General features: G+C 33.0%; 1 protein-coding gene across 1 annotated transcript; it reads left to right on the forward strand.

The window, feature by feature from the left end:
- The first annotated feature begins 3,907 nt into the window (after positions 1 to 3,907).
- On the forward strand, positions 3,908 to 16,784 carry LOC145305895 (neo-calmodulin-like). Its single transcript, XM_080147751.1, has 10 exons — positions 3,908 to 3,957; positions 5,479 to 5,545; positions 6,390 to 6,447; positions 7,061 to 7,134; positions 7,830 to 7,925; positions 8,699 to 8,761; positions 9,868 to 9,927; positions 10,573 to 10,622; positions 11,053 to 11,145; positions 15,912 to 16,784. Exons 1-10 carry the CDS (start codon positions 3,914 to 3,916, stop codon positions 15,934 to 15,936), a joined length of 630 nt encoding a protein of 209 aa, XP_080003877.1. The 5' UTR covers positions 3,908 to 3,913; the 3' UTR covers positions 15,937 to 16,784.
- Positions 16,785 to 23,934: the final 7,150 nt, after the last annotated feature.

The following is a 23,934-nucleotide window of genomic DNA, read 5'->3' on the forward strand; positions in this document are numbered from 1 at the left end:
AACACTAATGACAGATATAAGTAAATAATGGATATAAAATGCATGGATATATTGACAGGGGTAAATTTGCAATTAATTTAGATTGCTACTTTAGCCCTAATTTATTGGTCCGTTCGTTCATCCAGTGGACAGGGGGGGATTGGATAAAGGCGGAATCGTTCTTTTAGCCAGCTGGAGTATCACTTTGTTAGAGTACATGAAAATCTGGTGCAACATCTAATTGTATTTTATATCCATTGGTCAAGTGAAATAAACCAAACTTTATTAACATAAAATGCGTATTCGCAAGAAAGGGACATTTGTTGTCCATGAAACATTTTTGTAGTAAAGTAAAGTAAATTAAGTGTTTCTTCATTACAGCGAGAAAAAAGTGGTTTGTAGCAAGAAGGGAGGGGAGGGTGGTGTTGATTTTATAATCAATTGATTCAGTGGCTAGCGAGAATATATATAAGCTTCATCCGGATATACAGGCAGACGGACGGACGACCATTGTTCTACTTTGTATTATAGATCAGCGAAGCTCTTTGTAGTGCCTTTATATGTATCCAGAATGTCGTCATATTAGAATAATGGAAAATTCTTAAATGACGTCATTTTAAATGTTTCGGATAAAAGTTATCCACTTTTTTTATAGGCACTATAAAGAGCTTCTAGATAAGCTAAACATTTTGGAGTAATTGTTGAAGCTGTTTAAGAGATCATAATAGACAAATACATACACTAGTCAATGCATTCTATAACAAGGATGACAACATCCAGAAAAGCGAAGGAAATGATTATAGAGATGCTCCGTTTTTAAAATTGTACCTTGTGGTTATAGGAATCAATATTCCAAAAATCGGATGAATAGGATAGTTATAACATACAAAAAAAGTAAGCATGTTTTAAATGAACGTATGGACTTTCTGGTAACAATTATAGAGTTGCTTCACTTCCTAAATGATACCTAATTGTTATAGTAATCATCATGCTAAGTTTAAAATCGATAGGACAATTCTAACCTGTTTTAATTAACAAAAGGAGCTAACTGTCCCGGACAGACGGTAGGACGGACAAACACTAATTATAGAAAAACCTCCGCTTTTAAAAATTTGTAGTTTGTAATGGACACCTTATAAGCAAATTAAAGTTACATATTCCCCCCGTATGACTTTGATCCATTGGGGAAAAATATATAGAGTCAGCCCTTTAGGGAAAGTTTAACTTAAGTTAAATTAATATAGAACCTTTAGCAGTAAGTATTAAATTAACTTTTGACTTTCTATCTTATAAAAAAATGTTTGAAATGTAGGATGTTTATGCAATTTATCATAAACTAGCGGCTTCGCCCCTAGCCTCTAGGGGCTTTGCCCCAAGAGTTAATTAATGAAAAAGAAAATTAAGTACCTGGTGAGAAGCCCCCACTCCACCACTAATTTTAAATAATAGAAAGAAAAAAAAATTGGTAAGGGATTTTTTCATTTTTAGGGGGATTGGGGGTGTCCCACCCTCCAAGAAAATAGCTTAAAACTAACACAGGACCAATAGGTATATACCCTGAAGAGTAGAATCCGATCGGTTCAGTGGTTACCGAGATCTTCAGGGACAGATGGACAGATAGACAGACAGACAGACATCTTTCTACTTTGTATTATAGATGGATATAATCGAATAATATTATGCCTAATCTTCCTAGGAACCGTATCTTCTTCCTATTTTAAAAGGATAAATCTATCTTATAAAACTTTTTCTATCAGATTAACTGTAAATATTAATATACTAAAATTGATTTACGGACTTTCTACGATAAATTGTTACACTTTTAAGCTTTCAAGATTATTACTTATTATCTCAAGAATCCTTTTACAAAGTTTGAAATCGATAGAGCTATCCTTTTCTTGTACACAATACAAATTTTGAATTTCCTAATTTATAGTTTGCCGCTAAAATTAACCAATCACGCTTCTTCTTAACAATAGACATCCAATAACGCTACAATTTTGACATGAAGACATGTGATTGGTTAATTTTGGCGGCAAATTCCAAAATTCAAAATTTCAACTACCATTCTTAAAAAATGCAAGCTAGACTTTTATTATTTCATTTTTGACTACTGGCTACGCCCCCTGAAGGCCTCTAGTGGCACTTAAGGTGATGTAGGGTTAAATTCGATTTTATTTCAGTTTTACTAGTAAAAGAAGGGAATTTTTTTTCCTGGGGTGATTTCTCTTGGGAGGATGGTGATACCCTCCCCAAAAATAGTTATAAACCTTCCCTGGAAGCTACACTGCACTGTAAAGGAAAACTATATAGGTTCAGCGATTAATGAGATTCTTTGGTACAAACACACAGACAGACAGACAGAAACCCTGTTACTTTATTTTAAGAATTTAGAATTATTCCGTGATGGGTTAATGCGGTAAATCCAAAGTTATAAGTAGTTCATACAAAATAGCTTAATGTTTGAATTTAGCATGGTTATTAAATGTGATATAATTATAAAAGTCATATGTGACGTCATAAAAATACGTCTATGATCCATCTCTTTTTTAGAGGTTTTCTTTCCCACTTCTCATAACATAGGTCATTTAATTTGGACACTTTTAATAGGTTCTTTAATTTGAAGAAAATTATTTGCTTTTTCGTGGGGCGGCCAAATTATAAAATTGCCAGACAAAGTTTTTAGTTGTAAGAAATATTTATGTAGTTTGCTGAGTAAAGTTATTCAGTTATTTGCCTCCTACTAAATAATCACCATAGTAAACAATACTTCTTTATTCCTTTTGCTTGTTTTTTTAGTAGCGCAGCTACTCTATAATTCGAAATGTCCATCCGTCTGTTTGTCTGTTAGAGACAAAGTAGGGGAAACGTTATTTTCCCGGCTCCTATTCAAGATAGACAGCAGAACTTTTTTGGGATTAAACAAATTTACATTTCTCATGTTTCCACTAAGTTTCATTAAGATTTGCCCAATAAAAGGGGTGTCAGATCGATTCCTAGCTTTTTAGATTTCCGTGATTTTCTCAATTCCTCGGCTTAAATTCTCAGGAATTGAATGTTCACATTCTACACATTTCCACAAAGTTTTATTGAGATTTGCTTATTGGTTGGGGTGCTAGATCAAGTCCCAGCTTTTTTTTATTTTTGATTTTCTTGATTCCAATTCAAGATTGGCGGCTGAAATTTTCAGGAATTAAATGAGTTTACATTCTACAAATTTTAACATAAGTTAGCTTTTCAAGTTTTCTTGATTCTAAAGGTTTCGCGATAATCAAATTTAATGTTTTTTTATGACACTGCTCTACAGTTAATTTTTTCCCGATATCCATCAATAATTTTTAAGCTTCGCTACTTATGTTTGTTGTCATCCTTGTTTATTTAGTATCAAAACTACTCTGCAAGTGTATGTGTCTGTCCTTCTGTCTCAAATGATGGGCTAATCATATTGATTATAACCTTTTAACATATAAATTTGTTAAAAATTGACAAAATTATGCGGGCAAGTGGATTCATCAATACTTGGATCTTACACCAGATTATCATATAATCTAATCAAGTAAAACTTGTAGCTGACTAAATGAAAACTCACCCATCCCCCCTCTTTACCGCATCCCCTGCCCTGGATGAAGGAATTGACTAATAAGTTATATCCATGTTAGCAACCTAATTGAAGACAATTTTTCTACTGTCATAATTTCCACGTATATTCCATATATTTTATTCCCAAAGGTCTTACTCCAACGAAAATATTTGTCTTTGGAAGATAATTTCCTATGTCTATCCATCCGTAACGCTATGGGGGAAATCTGATTTTCTCGGCTTATATTCAAGATAGACAGCTACTTAAAGTTTTTTAAATGTTTCCCTGTAATTATAAACATAGACTATTAAACATCATATTACTTTTCTATTATGAGTATTTTAGAAATTAAAAATGTTAAACTCGGCTCCTCCGCTACTACATACTGATCTTTCAAAGTAAGTACGGGGGAGTTGATAGTTTCCCAATATGGGTGGGGGGATTCAAGTTTGGGATTAAATGACTCACGGGGTTCGACGAAAATTTTTTTATCCGACATAATTTCTACCTAAAATTTACATGTGGGGGGTGATACAATTTTTGAGTGATTTTAAAGGTTTGGGGAGAGTGACGTAAAACTAGGACAATTAAGGTTGTAGGTAGCACAGCATTGATAGTTAAAGCTTATATAGAAAGGACAGTAAACGTTTAAAAACTAGGATGACAACATACATAAGTAGCGAAGCACAAAAATGATTGATGGTCATACAGAAAAATGAACTATACAGCAGTTTCTTTAAAAAAATAAACATTAAAATCACGAAATCTTATAACATTTAAGAAGACATTTAATCCCTGAAAATTACTGCCGTCTATCTTTAATGGGAGTAAAGAAAATCATGAAAACTAGGAATCGAACTAGCTCCCCAACCAATAAGCAAATCTCAATGAAACTTGATAGAATTATGCAGAATTTGAACTTATTAAATCCCTGAAAATTTCAGCCGTAAATCTTGCATAGGATAAAATCTAGGATTCGATACAGCACCCCAATTAAGCCTTAACAGTCGAGCCCCTTGCTGCACCTTAATCGGTCGGGGAGGGGGGGGGGGGTGTTCAATTATCCCAGTTCCTATTCGAGCTTATAGGCTAAATATTTTTGTGCAAGTCCCCTGTTTGATAATGAATTTCCGACCTTAAGTAAGTCAAAGTCAATTTTCGCTTCCTTCACCATTTTATTTAACAATTTTTTTTTTAGGTCATTTTTTACTTATTTTTGAAGCTAGAAGGACAATTTTTTGCAGAAAATGTTTATCTTTATGTAAATTTTATATTAGAAATAGCAAATATAAATTTCAGCGGCTGCAGTTGTACTTGGCAGCTGCCAGCCGACGCAGTCGGCGGTCGGCGGGATAACGGCGGCGGATCATTATAAAATTTGAAGTCTCTAAGTCAAAAATTGCGGCCACAGGAGCCTTTTAAAGATTTCTGGAGAACTGGAGGATCAGGACCTGCAGGATCATACCTGGACCCTGAAATTGACTTGAACACCTGTATTTATGAGGATGTTCTACTAGAGGATATTATAGTATTTTGGCAATATAAAATGCTTTGTTTAAGTCAAAAAATATTTTTGCTCTTTACCTGGATGACCCTGCCAGGTTTGCTGGCATCCTGTGCCCGCAAGGATGGAGATATTCAAAAAATCCAATTCTCAGTTATGTGTCATACCCATACTTATAAAGTCAAGCAGTTTGGGCTCTTTATCTTTCACACACAGAAAATGAGATAGAAAAAACCGGAGGGGGGGGGCGTTCAACGCCCCCCCCCCTCCCCTAACCGTTAAGGGTTAAAATGTCACATGACGTCATAAAAAATATGTCTAAAAAGGAAGGATGAGAGGAGAAGTGGGAATGGAAAGAGGTGGATTTTTATGACATCAAAAGTGACATTTTAGGCTTACACATTTAATATTTTAGGGGACCATGTCCAATGTGCAACGACAGGAAAAGTTTTGGTGCTACCCCAGTTCCTGTTAAAAAAGAGGTACAAATTATTACAAAAGATTCAGGGACTATGAATCAGCCAATTAATTCCATTTGAAATTGCCGCAAATTAGATAGTTTTGTGACATATGTTTGGCGTAAAACTTGTTTTAGGATGACACTAAAGGTAAGTCGATATATAAAAAGTGGAGAAATAAGGAAAGAGTTGTGGTCTGTGGAAAAATTTTCACTTAGAATTATTTGTTTGAATCCATGTCCCTCAAACCAGATAAGAATAAGTAAGGTAAATGCACAAAAACAAAACTTATAATTAGAACCAATAAGAGGGTAAAATTAAGTTTGCCATAGTTTAGATATCAATAAAGTATTAGTTTTTTTCACAAAAACATAAAAATCAGGGTTCTTATGGAATAAAAGAATGAATAATAAATCCACATATATCTTAGTTATGATATTAAACTTTTCTTCTTTGGTGGAAAAGTTTGAATATAACTAGTTTGAAACAATCAAGATATAATTTTAATTTTTAAGCAAAGAAATGAAATACCTGTTTTTTTTTATTTTGAGTACCATTATAATTCATAGTCCAATGACCTCTTCCTTCCTTGTAAGTTACTCTGAAAAGACAAAAATGCAAATCCCCCCCCCCCCCCAAATACCCTATACTTTCATACCCACATTACATCCCATAATATAAAGAAGAGAGATTTTTTTGGCTGTGGTTTTGATTTCTCCACTTTATGCAAGCTTCACACAGGTTTTAGGCTGTTTAATTTCTAGCTTGAAGTCTTATTGTGATTTTAGGCCTTTTTTTGTCCATTCACTCCCTTTTGAATAAGAAGCTCTAAGATACTACTGGCGTAGTAAAATATTTGATATTTTAGAGTGCAATATGTCAGAGATGTGTGAATTGTAAAGAATGTTCCAAGACTATGAAGCCAGGTAATGAAGGGGCATGGGTTCGAATGTCAGTTGTACCTAAGCTGCAATGTCAGATGCATGATATTTATATTAAGAGTAGGGGGCAATGTCTTAGCCCCAAAACTGGAGTAACTCATTGCCATACACATATATGACTTCAATATATAATTTGTACAATCAATGGGTTGGTTGTCTGCAATAGTATGGATGTTAATGCATTGAAACCTACTATAAAGGTCTTACACTATGTTGAGCAGAGAGTTAAATTTAAAAAAATTGGATATATTATGATTAATATTATTAATTTATTGTATGGTAAATGATAATGTATGGATTATTTTTAAATTTCCTATACTAATTGGCTGGTTCATTTATCCTGCCACATAAATCTTTCAGCCAAAAAATTTTTTCAATACAGTTGCAGTACATAATATTGATCATTAAACAGTAGCATGCACAGTGTTTCACTAGGAGAGTAAACATTAGCAGAGGGAGGGAAGGTGAAAGCAGGCCTTGCCCATTTCAATTTTAAGGGGGTTGTTGATGACACCTCAAACACCACTCTTGAGTGCTCACTTTCATTAAATCTTGTAATTTTTTCATGAAAAATTACCTAATTAAAACAATGATTTAGGTGATAAGTTTTCAGTAAAGATAAAGGATGGAGAAATAGACAGATTCAAGGAAATGTTTAGTATGTTTGATAAGGTAAGATTTATCTATTTATTTATCAACTAGCAGCTATGCACTTGAGGCCTCTAGGGGAACCTGAGGAGGGGGAAGTTGAATTTGATAAATCAATTTATTAATTTTCAGATTTTATGAGAAATTAAATAAATAAATTTTTTTTTTTTGGGTTGGGGTTTAATTTTTTTCTAGGGGCGATTTCTCTTGGGAGGGTGATAGTACACTCCCACAGAATTGTTAGAAATCTTTCCAGGAACTAATATGGATAGCCATATTAGTTCAGTAGTTACCAGTTTCCCAATTCTTATGAAAATTAATGTTTAACCATTAAAAGGCACTTAAATCAATAAAATAACAAAAATAAATTTGCTGTAAACGCTACCTCATTGAGAGGAAAAAATATTCTTTTTTTTTGAATGAATATATCTAATTTTGATGTGCAACAAATTTTATCTTTTTTTAGTGCCCATTCCCTTGAAGAAATTACACTATGTATTTCCGCCTGTCTAACATTCAACAAATGCAATGGGAAAATGGAATCTAATAAGTTGCTTTTAAAGATAGACGACTGATATTAGAGGCGGTTTGAATTTTATATAAAGCAATTTCTCGAATACTAATAAAGATGGACGTCTGATTTTAAAAATTATTCCTCTGAACAAAAAGCATCCACTCAAGAACTTACTTAATTCGTTGATCCATATGAATATCTCTAGGATGGTGATGGTACAGTATCAACCAAAGAGTTGGGAGCAGTCATGAGGTCACTGGGTTCCAATCCCACCGAAGAAGAAATTGAAGAAATGATTGAGGTATATCTTGATGGATAAGACAATAGATAATAAATTGTTAAAATGTTAAAACGAAAATTACCATTTCTGTAGAATAGAATTAATGCTTCTCCTTTACAGTGTAGCTTCTCATAGGTCCTTGGAAGGTTTATAACTATTTTGGGAAAGACTACCACAACAACCCCCCCCCCCGCAAGAGAATTAGCCCTTAGAAAAAAAATGACTACACCAAAAAAAGAAGTTTTATTTACTTTTTCTTCTAAAACTAAAAATGAAAGGGTATTCTTTAGTTTTAGTTTTATAAAGAAAAAATAAGAAATAATTATTTGAGGAGAGGATCACTTTTTTTAGGGCAATTTCTCCTGAGGGGTGGTGGCAACCTCCTCCAAAATAAAAATAAGCCTTTCCAAGATCTATGAGAAGCTACATTGTAAAGGAGAACTATATCGGTTCAGTGGTTAGCGAGATAGATCCGTCAATACAAACCAAACAGACTCACATACATCCTGTTACTTTTATAAAAGGATAATTCTAGTTTCTCCTATTTATTCAAAACCGATTAATATCCGGTGGATTAGAACCGGTTCTCATCCATACTAAAAAATTATGATTAACATCGTATCATATCCAGTTTTCTGCGAATATAAAAATTTACAATTATTAAATATAAACCAGTTTTTTAGTCCTTGCCTTCGGCATCTCGAGACTAAAATAACTGGTTTTAATCTTATATTTGTACAATTTATATCTGCGGAAAGCTGTTTATAATACGATGCGAGAAATAACTATTCTAGGATGCGGATGCGGACGGGTCAGGGTCTGTGGATTTCCACGAATTTGTTGAACTTATGATTAAGGTAAACAGTAAACACAATGTACAGAAATGGTTATAGGATCAACTGAAAACGAGTTGCCTATTTCTTCCCTAATCTCCGAAGTTGTATGCAGCAGATAACTCAACTATTTTCAGCTATTCCGGTTAAAGGGAAAAGCGATATAATGTATAAACGATTTTTACATTATACATTCAAAATTTTCATTTTTCAAATTTTGATTTTTTTATGAAGTTTGAAGCTTTATTAGCTACTAGTAAATATTGAGATAGAATGAGGAAACTATGTATACAATCGGCAACTCAAATTCAGCTGCCCCGATATAGGATACGTGGATATTGTGGGAGATTTTCGCATACCCTGATAAAATGTTTCTCCCAACTGGCTAATATAACAACCCCCTCCCCCCCCCTAAAGACTTTACACAAACCTCTCCCCTGACCATGGAGGATAGAATTGACCAATATCTGAGGAATATATTTGCAACTTAATTTGAGGATAAAAATACGGTCTATCACAATATCCACGTATGTTATATCCATTTGTTCAGATGTATTTTTAATTATCTTTTGCCAGCGGCTACGCCCCTAGAAGCTTTTGGGAGCTTTATAGGGAAGGGGGTAAGAAGTCAAACTTTCAATTTAGTTTTTTTTATTGGGGGGGGGGGAGAAAGTATCCTCTCCCCCAAATTAAAAATTTCAATTCCTGGACCTGTAAGAAGCTTAACTATAAAGGAAAACAATATCCTTTTACTTTTATATAAGGATTTATCCATCCTCATAATAAGTTAACAGGATCTCTGAATGTTTGTTTGTTTGTTTGTACCGAAGGATCTCTCTAACCGCTGAACTGATACAGTTCTTCTTTACTGTGTAGCTACTCATGGGTCCTGGGCAGGTTCATAACGGTTTTTGATGAGAGTACCACTTTCCTCCCAAGAGAAATCGCCAAAAATCCTTTAAAATATAACAAGCGCCACCTGGCGGCCTTTTATATATTTAATTTTGGTTTAATATATCTGACAAGGCAACATAGGTTTTTATTAATCCTAACAAATGGCTGCGCCCCTAGCACCTAGACAGACAAACCTCCTAATGATATCATAGAATAAAATATAATATTTATTATAGAGAGAGCAAGAGAAAGAGACACCAGAAGATTTAAAACAGGCATTCAGAGTTTTTGATAAGGTAAAATTGTCCTATTCATTTAAAACATTTACGAGAAAACCTAAAATGTCACGTGTGACGTCATAAAAACACGTCTAAAAAGGAAGGATGAAAGAAGAAGCGGGAAAGGAAATCCTCAAAAAAAGAGGTGGATTTTTATGACGTCACACGTGACATTTTAGGCTTTCTCACATTTACTACTAAATAAACTAGCAGCGAAGTTACTCTCTGTAAATCATAATGTTTGTCTGTCTGTCTGTAATGTAATGTAATGGTGGAAATAGAATTTACTCTGGTGATACTTTAGATAGTTGGCTGAAAAAGTGAAGGTTCCTATAACAATCTTTTTAAAACCATCCATTTAATAAGAAAGCTACATTTCAATATGACAGGCCTTCTTGTCTTTTTGTCTTACGGTGTCTGTCTGCTGCTTAAGATCTAGCCAAACTCTGGACTAAGTTGATTCTCCTTTATAATAAAGGCTTATAATTATTCCGAGAAATGATACTTTCACCCTCCCTAAAAAATCCACCCCCCCTCAATTTTTTTACCTTTCATTTTTGAAACTACAATTGAAATTAGAGGGTTGACTTAGTCCCCTCCACTCAAGTACACCTAGAACTCTAAAGGAGCGTAGCCAAATGTATGTTAGTTAAACTGTTTTAGGACGGAAATGGTTTTGTTTCGACATCAGAACTAAAATATGTTTTATCAAGGTATGAACATTTTTACTTAATATATATAGCCAGCAAATCTTTTCTGTAATTTCGCAGCGAATAGATTTTTTCGTTAATTTTAGCAATTCAAAGTTGTCCTAACGGTTAAAAACGGTTTCTTATGACTTGGTGTAGATTTTACTGATAATGAACTGGTTCTTTTACTAAAAGTAAGAATCACGAAACCTTTTTTACGTATTATTTATATTTTATAGCATGACTGACAGACCGACGGACAAAGTAAATTACATCCTGAATGCTCATTGATATAAGAAATCTTCACAAAAAAAAACCAGCCGTGTATCTTCCATAACAGCTGAGAAAACTGAATTGCCCCTATTGTATTACGGACTATCTTACGGACTGACTGACGGACAGACAAAGTAAATTATAGAGTAGCTTCGCTACTAAAAATATGGGTTTTTTTTAGACTTGGTGTAGATTTCACTGACACTGAACTGGTTGAAATGGTCCAAGAGGCGGATATTGATGGGGACCAGCACATCAGCTTCGAAGAATTTAGGTAACTGTCAGACGGGTGAAACGTAAGCATTTTTATATTGTAGCTGTCTATAGTTCCCTAGCAAAATGGGGATAGATGTCATTGCTTTTGGCCTACCTATTATACACCTATCTCCAACGCATAATTTTCATACTATGCAATTGGTCTTCCCCCCCCCCCGTCCCTCTCTTTCTCTATCTGCATAATGTTAAGCTTATCCCTTCAAAAGGCTTCGCTACAATTGAACATAATCATACTAGTTACTTGGTAATTTGCCTTAATACTGAAGTAAAAAGTTGGTAGAATCTCTTATGCCGTATTTAGATCACAAAAAAATCCCCATTTCTTTATTGTCCCTATAAAACTTGGAAAGCTTACGCCCTGCGGGTGTTTCTAATGCTTACTTAAACTTACACCTTACCTAAAAATGTATCACAAAAATAATCAAAATATAAATATAGGGGAAAATAGAGGGGGGAGGGTGCTCCTACCCGACCTTTATATGAAAGCCTTAACTGTACGTGTTAATGAAGTAATTCTGTTTATGGCCAAAATCATTTGACAAGAGCCAGACATAGCAGCAGTAAGTACTACCCTCAACAAACCCGACACCTTCCCCACGATGTTAAACTGACGCACTACCCAGGGATCTAAAGGGATAAGACATTGGCCGCTAAATTGATGTACATCCCCAATAATGTCACACAAGATTAAACCTTCTGAAGATTGAAATTAATGGTTGAAACGTATGAACACTCAACTTAATAATCAACCAATAAAAATTCAGTAAACGTCCCCAAAGTTGTTAAGCCAACAAATAAGAAAACATTATAGTAAACTTTTGGGACTAGTGGTAGGGGAGCGGGGGGGGGTTGAGTGGTTCTCTTGCAGTATAAGGGATTTGGGGTAAAAACTTTGCACCATGTTTGATCAATAAATAATAAAATCATCAATGTCAAATAATTATAATAAATCAAAAAAGTTGTATGAACATTAAGCTTAGTAAATCAGGGAGGGAGAAGACATTGGACTGTAAAATATACTGGCACCCAAAGTTTTATAAATACGGTCTTTCATTCTTTGGACATGTAAGAAGCTTTACTGTATAGGGAGAACCATATTGGTCCAGTGGTTAGAAGGACCCTAAGCTATAGAAACACACACACAAATAGACTAGTACTTTTATAAAAGAATGTTCTTTTATTTTTTACTTATTATTTGTGCTAATATATGTTTGCTTTCTAAGCACTTATAACCTAACCTGACCAAAAGTAACAAACAAACAAACAAGGATGACAACATCCATAAGTAGCGAAGCTCAAAAAATGATGAATTGATATCAGGAAAAAATTAAATATAGAAAAAAAAACATACAATAAACATGAAAATTGATAATATAGGGAAAATTAAGAAACCTTTGAAATCACGCAACCTTTAAACCTTAAAAATCTAGGAATCGATCTAGCATCGAAATTAATAGACAAATCTTAATAAAACTTTATGGAAAAATGTAGAATATGAGCAAATTCAATCCCTGATAATTTCATCCTTCTATCTTGAAAAGGAGTTGAGAAAATCGTGAAACCGTAAAAATCTAGGAATCAATCTACCACCCCAAATAACCAGGGAGTAAGGGAGGGGACAATGGGCAGTTAGTTCAATTTTATAGTTGTGACCCTTTAAGGTTGAAAACCCAGATATTTCCAGATAAAACAAGTATTTGCAATATAGCAACCTTTAGTGGAAATTTTTGACTTTTTGAATTGTTTTTAATTCGAAATGCACCATCCTTAAACTGATGCTTTACTACAAGCCTTTGATTCTAGAGATCAAAACCCTTGTTTACAATTCATTTCCATAATTATTATTATTTAAACTTCGGAAAATTAAGGAAACATACCATTTTACTTTTACAACATCTTTTATCCAATTTTTTTATTGTATTTATTAAAAAGCTTAGACATGAAAAAACCTTTAAATAATTATATTACAAAACTTACTAAAACAATTACCTTCCTGCAGAACTTTTAACTCAAGTTATTTCATTTAACGAAATAAAAATGAGATACCTTGGGTCAAAATTTCATACTACATAAATAAAAAAGTTGAGAACATAAGTACATCTTAATTTTAAAAATCTTAAGGTTTAAGTAACATATCTTAGGATAACTGGTAGCTGCGCTCCTAGCATCCAGGACAGAAAAATAAAATAACACCATCTTGAGATTTTAATGATAAACAAACCTTGAACAACTCAGGACTTCGTGAATTTTCCCTAAAATTTTGAAATTAATCGGATCATTAATTACAGAAATATTAAGCTAAAGACAAAAAACTTTTGCCTTTACATTAAATCAATAAGAAACATCTAACATGTCTAAAGTAACGAAAAGAGCTAACCGTTACGGACGTACAAATGTGCGGGACCTAATTATAGGAAGGCTTTGCTCATAATAACTAACAAGGTTGACAACATCCATAAAAGTGAAGCACTGAAACGGTAGGACAAACGGATATTAACACTTGAACAATTAGAACTTAATTATCATAATATAAATTTATAAGAGTCAAAGCAAAATTGTAAGTAAATTTGTTGAAAAACTGCTTGATACAGGATAATTTGTATGGACATACTTACATTTTTAGGACTTGATTATAGAGTTGCTTCGTGTTATACATTATACTTTGTTGTCCCAGGAATCAGTATACCAAAAATCAGAACAATCCGATGATTAGATCACATAAAAATTTGCTGTTAAAAAAGTAAAAAAATCAACATGTTTAAAATGGACGTACAGACATTTTGGTGATGATTATAGAGTTGCTACGCTTTCTAAATCGTACCTAACTATTAGAGGAATCACCATATAAAAAAAATTAAAATTGATAGGACAATTCTAACATGCCTAAATTAACGAAAAAAGCTATCCATTACGGACGTACGGACGGACCGACCCTAATTATAGAAAAGCTTCGCTTTTAATAATCTTAATATAATTTCTTTCTACAACGCACTAATCAGAATGAATTAACATTAAACAAGAATTAGATATAAAAAATGTAATGATTCAATTTACAAAATAATTTTCAAAATCAAAATATTCTGTCTGCTTGTTATTGTTTATCTTTTTGTTGACGCGCTAGTTTGCCGCGAGATTATGCATGATTTTGCGTGACGTCATTCATAATTGGTCCCCAAGATTGGTTAGAAACTGCTAAATTCTTGCATGTTCCCTTTAAGCCAGTCCCCAAAGTCTGAGACTCCTAAAAATTGAATATTCGATCCATTGTCCCCTCCCTTACTCCCTGCCAAATAACAGACAGATGGACAAAACAATGTATATATTAGATGAACATATGTAATGGGAGTCTTCACTCTAAAAATTTCAGCTGTCTATCTTTTATAGGAGTTAAGAAAATCACGTTTCCTCCAAAACGGTCTTACGGACAGACGGACATTTCAAATTATAGAAAAGCTTCGCTTTAAAAAGATACTCTCCTCCCTTTGTCTTCATTTTATTTAAGAATAATAGAAGGGGGGTGCGGGTTCTGTGCTTAGCAAGGAATTTTATGTGAAAGAGTCTTTTTTGCCTTTTAACAAATTAAATATTAACAAAGGGAATATACATAATTTATTACAATTTCGTATGCAAAACTTTCTAAAATTTTCGTAATCAAATGTTGTGTCAAATTCAATAGGCTTTGTTTAAAAATAATTATTTGACCATAAAAGTATTTTTGTAGAATTTTTTATGTTATATGTATATGTTAACATATAGATTTTTTATATAATCAATGTCTATTATAAAAGAAAAATTTAATAATGGAAAACAAATACTTTAACATTAACTGAATAAAGGCTTTTTTTAGTCACAAGAATAACAAAAACCTAAAGTAAAACTTGAATAGAAAAAAAGATTACACAATTTTAGATTAACTTATGTAATTATCAAAATATTTTAAAAATTTTATTAAAATTTAAACTACATAAAAGTCATAATATTAACAATAGGCGAAATAAATTCAGAGACTAATTGAAATGAAACAGGATCTTCATGGGAAGGTTTTTAACTATATAAGTGGAGGTTATTTACACCCCCCTCCCCCCCCAAGAGAAATTTTCTAATATAATCAAAGCAACTTTTTCTGATTTCAATCAAAAATAAAAGAAGGTGGGGTGGTAGTATTATGAGGGTAATATTAAATTAAGTTAAAGGGATCGGGAAGTAAATTTTATATATGGAATTGGGGAAAAAATTATTTTATAAGTATTTTCAGCTATACTGATTACTTTTCGACCAAACAAAATGTATTTACAAAAACATCAAGGATTTACAAATTGATTTTACAGCCTTTTGAAAGAAAAACTTAAATTTTGTTTAATTTACTGCTTCTAAGATTATTTAACTTGTTTTATACAGAAGAGACAAACTGCAAGATGTGAAAATATTTTCATATTTATAATCAAGTTAAAACAACAGAGATATTTGGAACAAAACTGTGTCATGGAAAGAAAACGAAGTTGCGAGTTTCATTGTATTTTCACAGTAGCTTTTGAAAGGTTATTTTAGGTAAGGTTAGGTTAAGTAAATGTTAATGATTGCCCCGCAGTGTTAGAAAATATCCACTTCAGGTGCTAGAAATAGGAGAAAAGCTACTGTGAAAATACGACAAAACCCGCAACTTTGTTTTCTTGGACAGACATATCGACAAAATAGAAAAAGTTTTTTAGGACACACTATAAAGTACACTTTTAAGTTATCAATTAACAATTCTTTTTGTTTCAGGGATATTTTTATGGAAGGATCTTAAAGAGATAAAGAAACAGTTGTCTCAACATTGCTCAAATATGTAAATATTATTATTCTAATGATAAAACAAGGATTCTTACCTTTAAACTCAACTAAACTTCATAAATTTTGTTCATATTCAGCCTCAATAAACTTTTTAAGTATAATTTTTTTTTGATTGCCTACTCTTTTATGTATAATTCATAAAATACATTACTTTACTAATACATTTTTAACAAAGGCTTTTCAATTACTTTAAGTATATGATTTAAAGTGCTTTAACAAGTTTGCTTTAGCATTTGATTGGATTACAAAAAACTTATGCATATTGTATACCAATACAGTTTTTATTAAGTAGTTTAACATAATTGTCACTTCGAACACATTAACTGAATATTTCATATTTAACTTATTACTTATTATTGCTTCTGCTTTTATCATATAATTTTTTTTTATGAAATATGCCACATAAAAATCTTTCTGAATTTTTTTTTAGTTAAACAGAAAATTAAAAATTTAATTGAAGTATATTCATTTGATCTCTTTCAACATATGTTAGGTGCTTAGTCTTACATGTTTACTTAACAAGCACAAAAAATAAGATTTGAAATATTTTCCATTTGAAAGAAATTAGGTTTTATGCAAAAGATAAATAAATATTTAGCCATAAAAATGTTCTTTATTCATAAAGTTTTTATTTATGAATTTATTGCAAATTAAAATTCCATTTTAATGTTGTTTCATCTAATCTAATATTATAAATTGTAATACTAATATTTCATTATATGTTTGTGATTAAATATAATTTTACTGTGGTGCAGTTTTATCTCTTTCATTTTTTTCTCTAATGTAATAAATTGAATTACTTAGGTTGATTTTATTTTTAAGCAAAGTTATTTTAGAATCTTTAAAATAAATATGATGGAAAAGAGTAAAATGGTTTTGATAGTATTTCAAATCATTGCATCTGGAATATTTCTTTATCAAGTAAAAAACTCTGTGGAAAGATACATAAGCAGACCAGTTGTTACAGAAACCTCCACTGTGCCAAGAAAAGATATTGATGAGCCTACTTTTTATGTTTGCGAAAAAGAATTGGTCAACTATACAGTTGCACAGAAATATGGGTATGCTGGACAGAGGTCTTTTCTTCTAGGAGAAGTAGGTAATATTTGATAAGACAATTGTATAGGAATTATTTTCTTAACATGATTGCATAGGGTTCTAGAATATAAGTTATATAATCAAAATTTCAAAAAGATGAACATAAGAAATATTTAGAGAACCATACTGAGTTGAACAAAATAACATGGAGGGGCAAAACTGGAAATAAAACATTTCAAGATTTAAAGAAATTTATCTTTAATCAAAATTTCACCAGTTTTGAAACTGAAATGGTTGAACACATGGAAGAATTTTTCATCACACATGGGTTTTGCAAGAAACTCATTTTGAATGGATCAAGGAGAGCCTACATAGGTACAACTGAAGAGTCAACCCTCTACATTGTTGATAGTAAGAAGGTCAACCCTTTGCTCATTCTCAATGTATTAAATGGCCAGGCACATTTTGGAAACCATTTTGAAAACAAATTTGATTATAGATCACTTGTATTGAAATTTTCAATTCATGATAAAAGTATCTATGAAGGTATTTCTTGTATCAACTATGACAAGATTGAAGATTACAGTTATGGTCAGTGTATTGAAAATGTGCTGAGAACAAGACTGCTACAGCTGTATGAATGCCTGCCACCTTGGTTTCTAAATTCTGTACCAGATAATATTTGTGAATATCAGAATCAAACTACCCCAAAAACCCCTGAGGAACAAGAATTGAAAGAATTGGATGAAGAATTTAGAAGTATTCTTATGGGAGTGATTGATATACAGTTACTAAAGGACTGGCTAAAAGATGTTTCTTAAATGTGGGTTTTAAGCCAAGAAACAAAATTTCTAAAAGAATTTATAGTAACTTTTCCAAATACAGAAAGAAAAAAATAAAAGGTTCTAATGCGCTATTCTACCAAAAATAGTAAACTCCAAGAATATTTATTTTTACTATAAAAACTATTCTGTATATAGGTTTTCATCACAGTTCAGAGCCAATTTGTATCATGCTAAAATAATTTGGATTCAGAGAAGAGAGCAGTTAAATACTTTTTGACCAAACATTTTAAATTATTGATTTATTCAAAGTATTATTATTCTGTAGAACTCTTGTTATAATAATATATTTACTACAGCTAAATTAATTTAGCCCTTTCACAATCAGGTTTGCTTGCCACCATGCCAGGAATTGAGAGTAAACATTGAAACAACCTACCAAGAAGTTAACATGGAGGATCATGCTTATCTGTATCTAACTATTGAAAACGCTGTAACAGTTCTAACTCAAATGTATAGTTTTGATGAGTTCAAGTAAGTTGATTTAGTCATTAATTCAGTTTACACAGTGAACAATAATGACAACATCCACAAGTAGCAAAGCTCTGAAGAACAGCAAGTCAAATGGAAGTAGTGATAAGGCATAACAGATAATGCTAATGTTGTATGGGTGAGTTGCACCGTGACTGAACAGTCAAAGAGCTGGATCTTTAAATGTGTAGCCGTTGTATGCCGCTGCCAGAAGTACAGCCACTAACCTAATAGCGATTTTTAAATCAAATTGGCTACGCGTGGTTTGAGCTTTAAAAATAAGTAAAAAAAAATAATAGGAAGTAAAAACTTCAAACATTTAAAAATCGATGTTTTATTGGCAGCACTGGCAGTGGCGACGGTTATGGCTACGACTACGGCCACGACTATGGCCACGACTACGGCTACGTCAACGGCTATACATTTAAAGATCTAGCTCTTGTCAACTCAAGGCCAGACTCTTCATCCTTCACCTTATACCTGTGTTACAGTTCATTACAGACAACCAACCCTTTGATTGCACGATCTTTGTCTGGAGATCCTTACTGTGCATGGTTATGAGTTGCGCCTGTTTGGGGCCAAGGCATTCCCTCTACTATACTTTGTGATGTCCTGTGCCGAACAAAGCATAACAGAAATAGAATAGATGTTCAGAAGTCATACTAATCTTCATACAAAATTTTAGCAGTCTATCTGTGATAACAACTGGGAAAAAATACATTTTCATTGTAAAAATGTATTTATTTCAAATTAAATTTGATTTCAATTGTTACATTTAATACTAATTTTTGAATTAGTTTGATTGTGGACCTTGGTAGCGCTCTGGGACTCTGGCTAGGATTTTCTGCTCTAAACATCCTCCAACTTGTCATCAACATTGGTGGTCTTCTTTGGAACAAATTTTTAGATTAGTTTTTGGGGATGTTAAAAAACTGGGTTAAAAACAATTTTTCATTGCACTTTTAGCTAAACAGATCAACTAATAGCATCCTATAAACAAAAGCATTAAATATTGAAGAATATAAAAAATTAACTTTATAAAAAAACTTCTTTAAAATCCGTCCTTTAATATTTTGTTCACAATATTTTGTTTGTAAGTTGGCTTTCTTAATTTGATATACTTATAGTGAGTTAAATCATTAGTGGACATTCCTTTCGGATTGTTATATTGATGGAAAAATTTGGTCATTAATATTAATTATTGATTTAGTTTTGATTAATATTTGCTCATATTTAGTCAGGTCGTATTAAACAGTTAGATACACAATTATATATACGTGTATTGGGAGAGCTAACTTTATGTTTAGAGTTTTAGTATTTTATTTTTTAACTTGTGAAAGCTACTCTATAACTAGGGTCGGTTCGTCTATATTTTATCTATAAGATAGATTTACTCAGAGACTGTAAAAGATAGAAGTCTGATTTTTCTAGTGTAGATTCTCCAAAGCATAGGGCTGGTTTGACCATTAAACAGTTAGATACACAATTATATAGCATTTGATAACATTAGCAGCAAGACAGATCCTTGACTGATTTTTAGCAATTTTGGGGGGTCCCAACCTTGCGAGGCTATCCTGTACCCAATTTAACCTAACCTAGAAGAAGGAACTAATCTAAAACCAGAGAAAACTACCCCTTCCTTATTTTTAGCTGATTTTAATTAATGGTCAGGGGGGGAAAGGTGTCTGTTATCGACTTTAACATTTTTTATAAATTTATCTGTTTCTAATCCATGCAAGTATCTAACTGTATAATCCTTATACTAAAGTAACAGGATGTTTGTCTGTTTGTTTTTCTGTGTGTCTGTGTGTCCCGAAGGATCTCGTTAACCACTGAACCGATCCGATTCTCCTTAACAGGGTAGCTTCTCATGGGTCCCGGGAAGGTTTATAACTATTTTCTTGGGGGGTGGGACACCCCCAACCCCCTCAAAAATTAAAAATATCCCCCCCCAAATTTTTTTTTTTATTTTTTAACTAAAATTAAAAATGATAGGGGGAGGGGGCAGGCCTTCCCCCCCAAAAAAATCTAAAATAAGAAATTGGGTTATAAAATTCGACTCCCCCATCCTCAAGTGCCCCCTAAAGGCCTCTAGGGGCGTAGCCGCTAGTCCTTATATTAAAGTAAAAGGATGTTTGTTTGTCTATTTGTTTGTTTGTCTGTACCGAAGGATCTCGCTAACCGCTAAAATAAAAAGGGAGTTGGGGTGGGGTCGGGATGGAGTAACCTGAATTCCCCACCAACTCCTCCAAAAAAAAATTTACTCAAGTGCCTCTAGAGGCCTCGAGGGGGCGTAGCCGCTAATAATAATGGTTATAATATTTATGAAACAAATTCTAATTAATAATTAACACGGGTGTATAGTAAGCATTTTAGTTCAAATTTATTTATTAACAATATGACAAACTTTGATAAAATAGAAAATAAAACATTAAAATTCAAAGTAATATTATTATTGAGGATTATACCTTACTGTACTCTAGTGATGTTTATGTTTTGTGCTAAAATTGTATTTTTTCAACCAATTTCGCGGTTTGACATGACAAAACCTTCATATTTTGCTCATCAAGCATATATTCAATAAAATATATGCTAATTAAACAGTGTGATTTGTTTTTTAAAGCGAAGCTTTTCTATAATTAGGGTCGGTCCGTACGTCCGTCCGTACGTAACAAATAGCTTTTTTCGTTTATTTAGGCATGTTAGAATTGTCCTATCGATTTCAAACTTTGCATGATGATTCCTGTAGTAGTAAGGTACGATTTATAAAGCGTAGAAACTCTATAATCGTTACCAAAATGTACGTATGTTCATTTAAAAAAGGTGATTTTTAACTTTTTTAATAACAGTTTTTTTATGTGATATTATCATCCAATTGATCTGATTTTTGGAGTAATAGCAATAAGGTACAATATCATAAGGGGATCATCTCTATAATCAAGTCCTAAAAATGTCAGTATGTCCTTTAAAAGAATTCTGTATTAAAGAAGTTTTGCAACAAATTTACGTATATTTTATTTCATATGATATAATAAATAATCCTTTTATTCTGATATTTGGAATGGTGATTTCTAGGACAACAAGGTCCAATGCTATAAGGAAAGCATCTCTATAATTAAATCATAAAAAAGAAAGTTTGTCATTATACAGTATCCGGTATTTAAGCAATTTTACAACAAATTTATGTGCAATTTCTGCTTATTAAGTTCTGACACTCTACAAGACGAACTGACAGACATCTCTAATTACAGTTTTGCTTGAAATTAAGTGTTTTGATATTAGGGTATGCTTTAATACAAGTGGTCAAAATGTTAACATATGTTTTTACAAAATAAGAAATGTTCTAAATTTAGTGTCAGTCCGTACGGCCGTCTATCAGTTACAAATAATTAATCAAATAGTGTAAGAATTGCCCTAAAAACTTTAAACCTTGCACGAGAATTAATAAAAAGCATACAAAGAAGATAATGTACTTTATCTTCTTTGAAAGCATAGCAACTCTAAACTCCTTATGATAAAGTAATGTTTGTCTGTCTATTTGTCTGTGCCAAAGGATCTCGCTAACCGCTAAATCGGTATGGTTTTCCTTGACAAGGTAGCTTTTTATAGGTCCAGGGAAGGTTTGTAATTATTTTGGGGGGAGGGTACCACCACCCTCCCAAAAGAAATCGCCCCTTGAAAATCCCCCCTCCTCTCCCCCCCGAAAAAAATTCAATTTTTAAATCTCAATTGGGTTATTGAATTCAACCTAATAAAATGCCACTAGAGGCCCCTAGGGGCGTAGCCGCTAGTTTTTAATAGAATTTACTTCATTTTTTAAGGCGTTTTTTTCATACAAATTTATGTGCAGTAAGAGTAAGGGCGACGTTTTCGAATGTTCATTTGTTTGATTTTTAAAAGTATAGACCTCCGCTTTTTTGATGAATTTCATCCTTGTTTTTAAGCCAATATTTATTTAATTAATACTTGAATTAGTGTCATCAAAATTTAGTTTAAGTTATAATGAAACAGATTAGTAATCAGTGAAGAAAAATAATAAAATTTAGTTAAAAGCCAAAAATATTGATTTTTTGAAAATTAATTTTAATTCAAAAGCACCGCCATTATAAACAGTTTAAAAAGTAAGTTTTAATACATATCCTATTATATAAAGTAGTAAGCGTTTTTTGTCTGTCCCAATGGATCTTGCTAACTGCTGAACCGATATTGTTCTCCTTTACAGTGAAGCTTTCCTTGGTCTTGGGAAGGTTTTAAACTATTTTTGGAAAGGGTGTCTTCACCCCCCTTACCCCCAAAAAATAATTTTTAAAACTCTTTTGAACCTCAAATGAGGATGAGGTCGATTTTTCCCCCTCCTACCAGTGCCCCTAGAGGCTTCTAGGGGCGTAGCCGCTAGTACATAATAATGTAATCTTTATAAAAAAGAAACCGGATGTCTGTCCGTTTGTGTTTCACTCTGTCTGTCTGTATGTATGGAAGGATCTAGCTATCCGATATGGTTTCACTTTACAATATAGCTTCTCATAAGGAGGGAGGTTACCACCACCCTCCCAAGAGAAATCGCCCCCAGAAATAATGCCCCCCCCCCCTAAAAAAAATGTTTTTACCTTTTCAACTTAAAACGAAATTGAAAATGGATTTTGTTGACCCCCCCCCCTCCCCCACAATTCCACCTCAAGTGCCCCTAGAGGTTTCTTTTATTTATTAAGTTTTCAATTTATTAAGAATTTTTCAATGTTAAAAATTTCTCTCTTTATACTAGAGTAGATACTAATACAGGGTGCGCCACATAAATCCGGACTTTTTTTAAACGACCATAGCGTCAAAACTACTTGACCAATCAGGACGTTTGACCCCACTATAAAAAGCTTAGGTAATAACCTTTTTGCCCATGAAAATCTTTGGACGATGGAGGACGTGTACGCCGAGCTGGCCGCGCACATGTTCAACAAGGCAGATTCGAATTGCGCAGATAGTTTACCGTGGATTTATGACTTGGGCCTACTAAATCTGACCTCAGCCCATCTGTAGGTGAGATGGACTAATGAAACTTGCTGGAGATACTATCAGATACCTAGTGAAAACACTAGAGAAGATTAGAGCTCTCTATCCCAGCTGACTTGGCTGAAGTACTCCGACAAAGTGGATCGTGGTAGATTTTAAGATGTCAAAAACCTTGAAAATTTCTCGGTTCTTGACTTCAGGGGCCCATATGGAACCTTGAAACTCGTTTTAGACTATGTATTGCGCTGATAACCCTATCTTAATCTTCATGCCATTTTTAAAAAGGTATAAAACGTTGTTCTAGCTTAACTGTGGCCCAAATGAGAGCCGCCGTGTTAAAGCGTAGCTTTAAAGATGGGTTAATTTGGATCCTGATGTTAACCACGTTCTTAAGGAGATGTGGCCTCTCAGCAGTCCCGATCTAATCCAATGGACTTTTGGGCCTTGAGCGCCATTAAAGCATGAACCAATAGACGCACCCATACCAAAAAGACATCTCTCATTGCTCCTATCATGGAGAACTTAATCTGCTTGAAGAGGGATATGGTGACCAGGGTCGGCGGGCGGTTCAGGGGGCGGGTAGAGGCGGTGACTGAGGC

Source organism: Acartia tonsa, chromosome 14 (genome assembly GCF_053477335.1).
Source record: "Acartia tonsa isolate MP-2025a chromosome 14, ASM5347733v1, whole genome shotgun sequence".
Lineage (NCBI taxonomy): Eukaryota > Metazoa > Arthropoda > Copepoda > Calanoida > Acartiidae > Acartia > Acartia tonsa.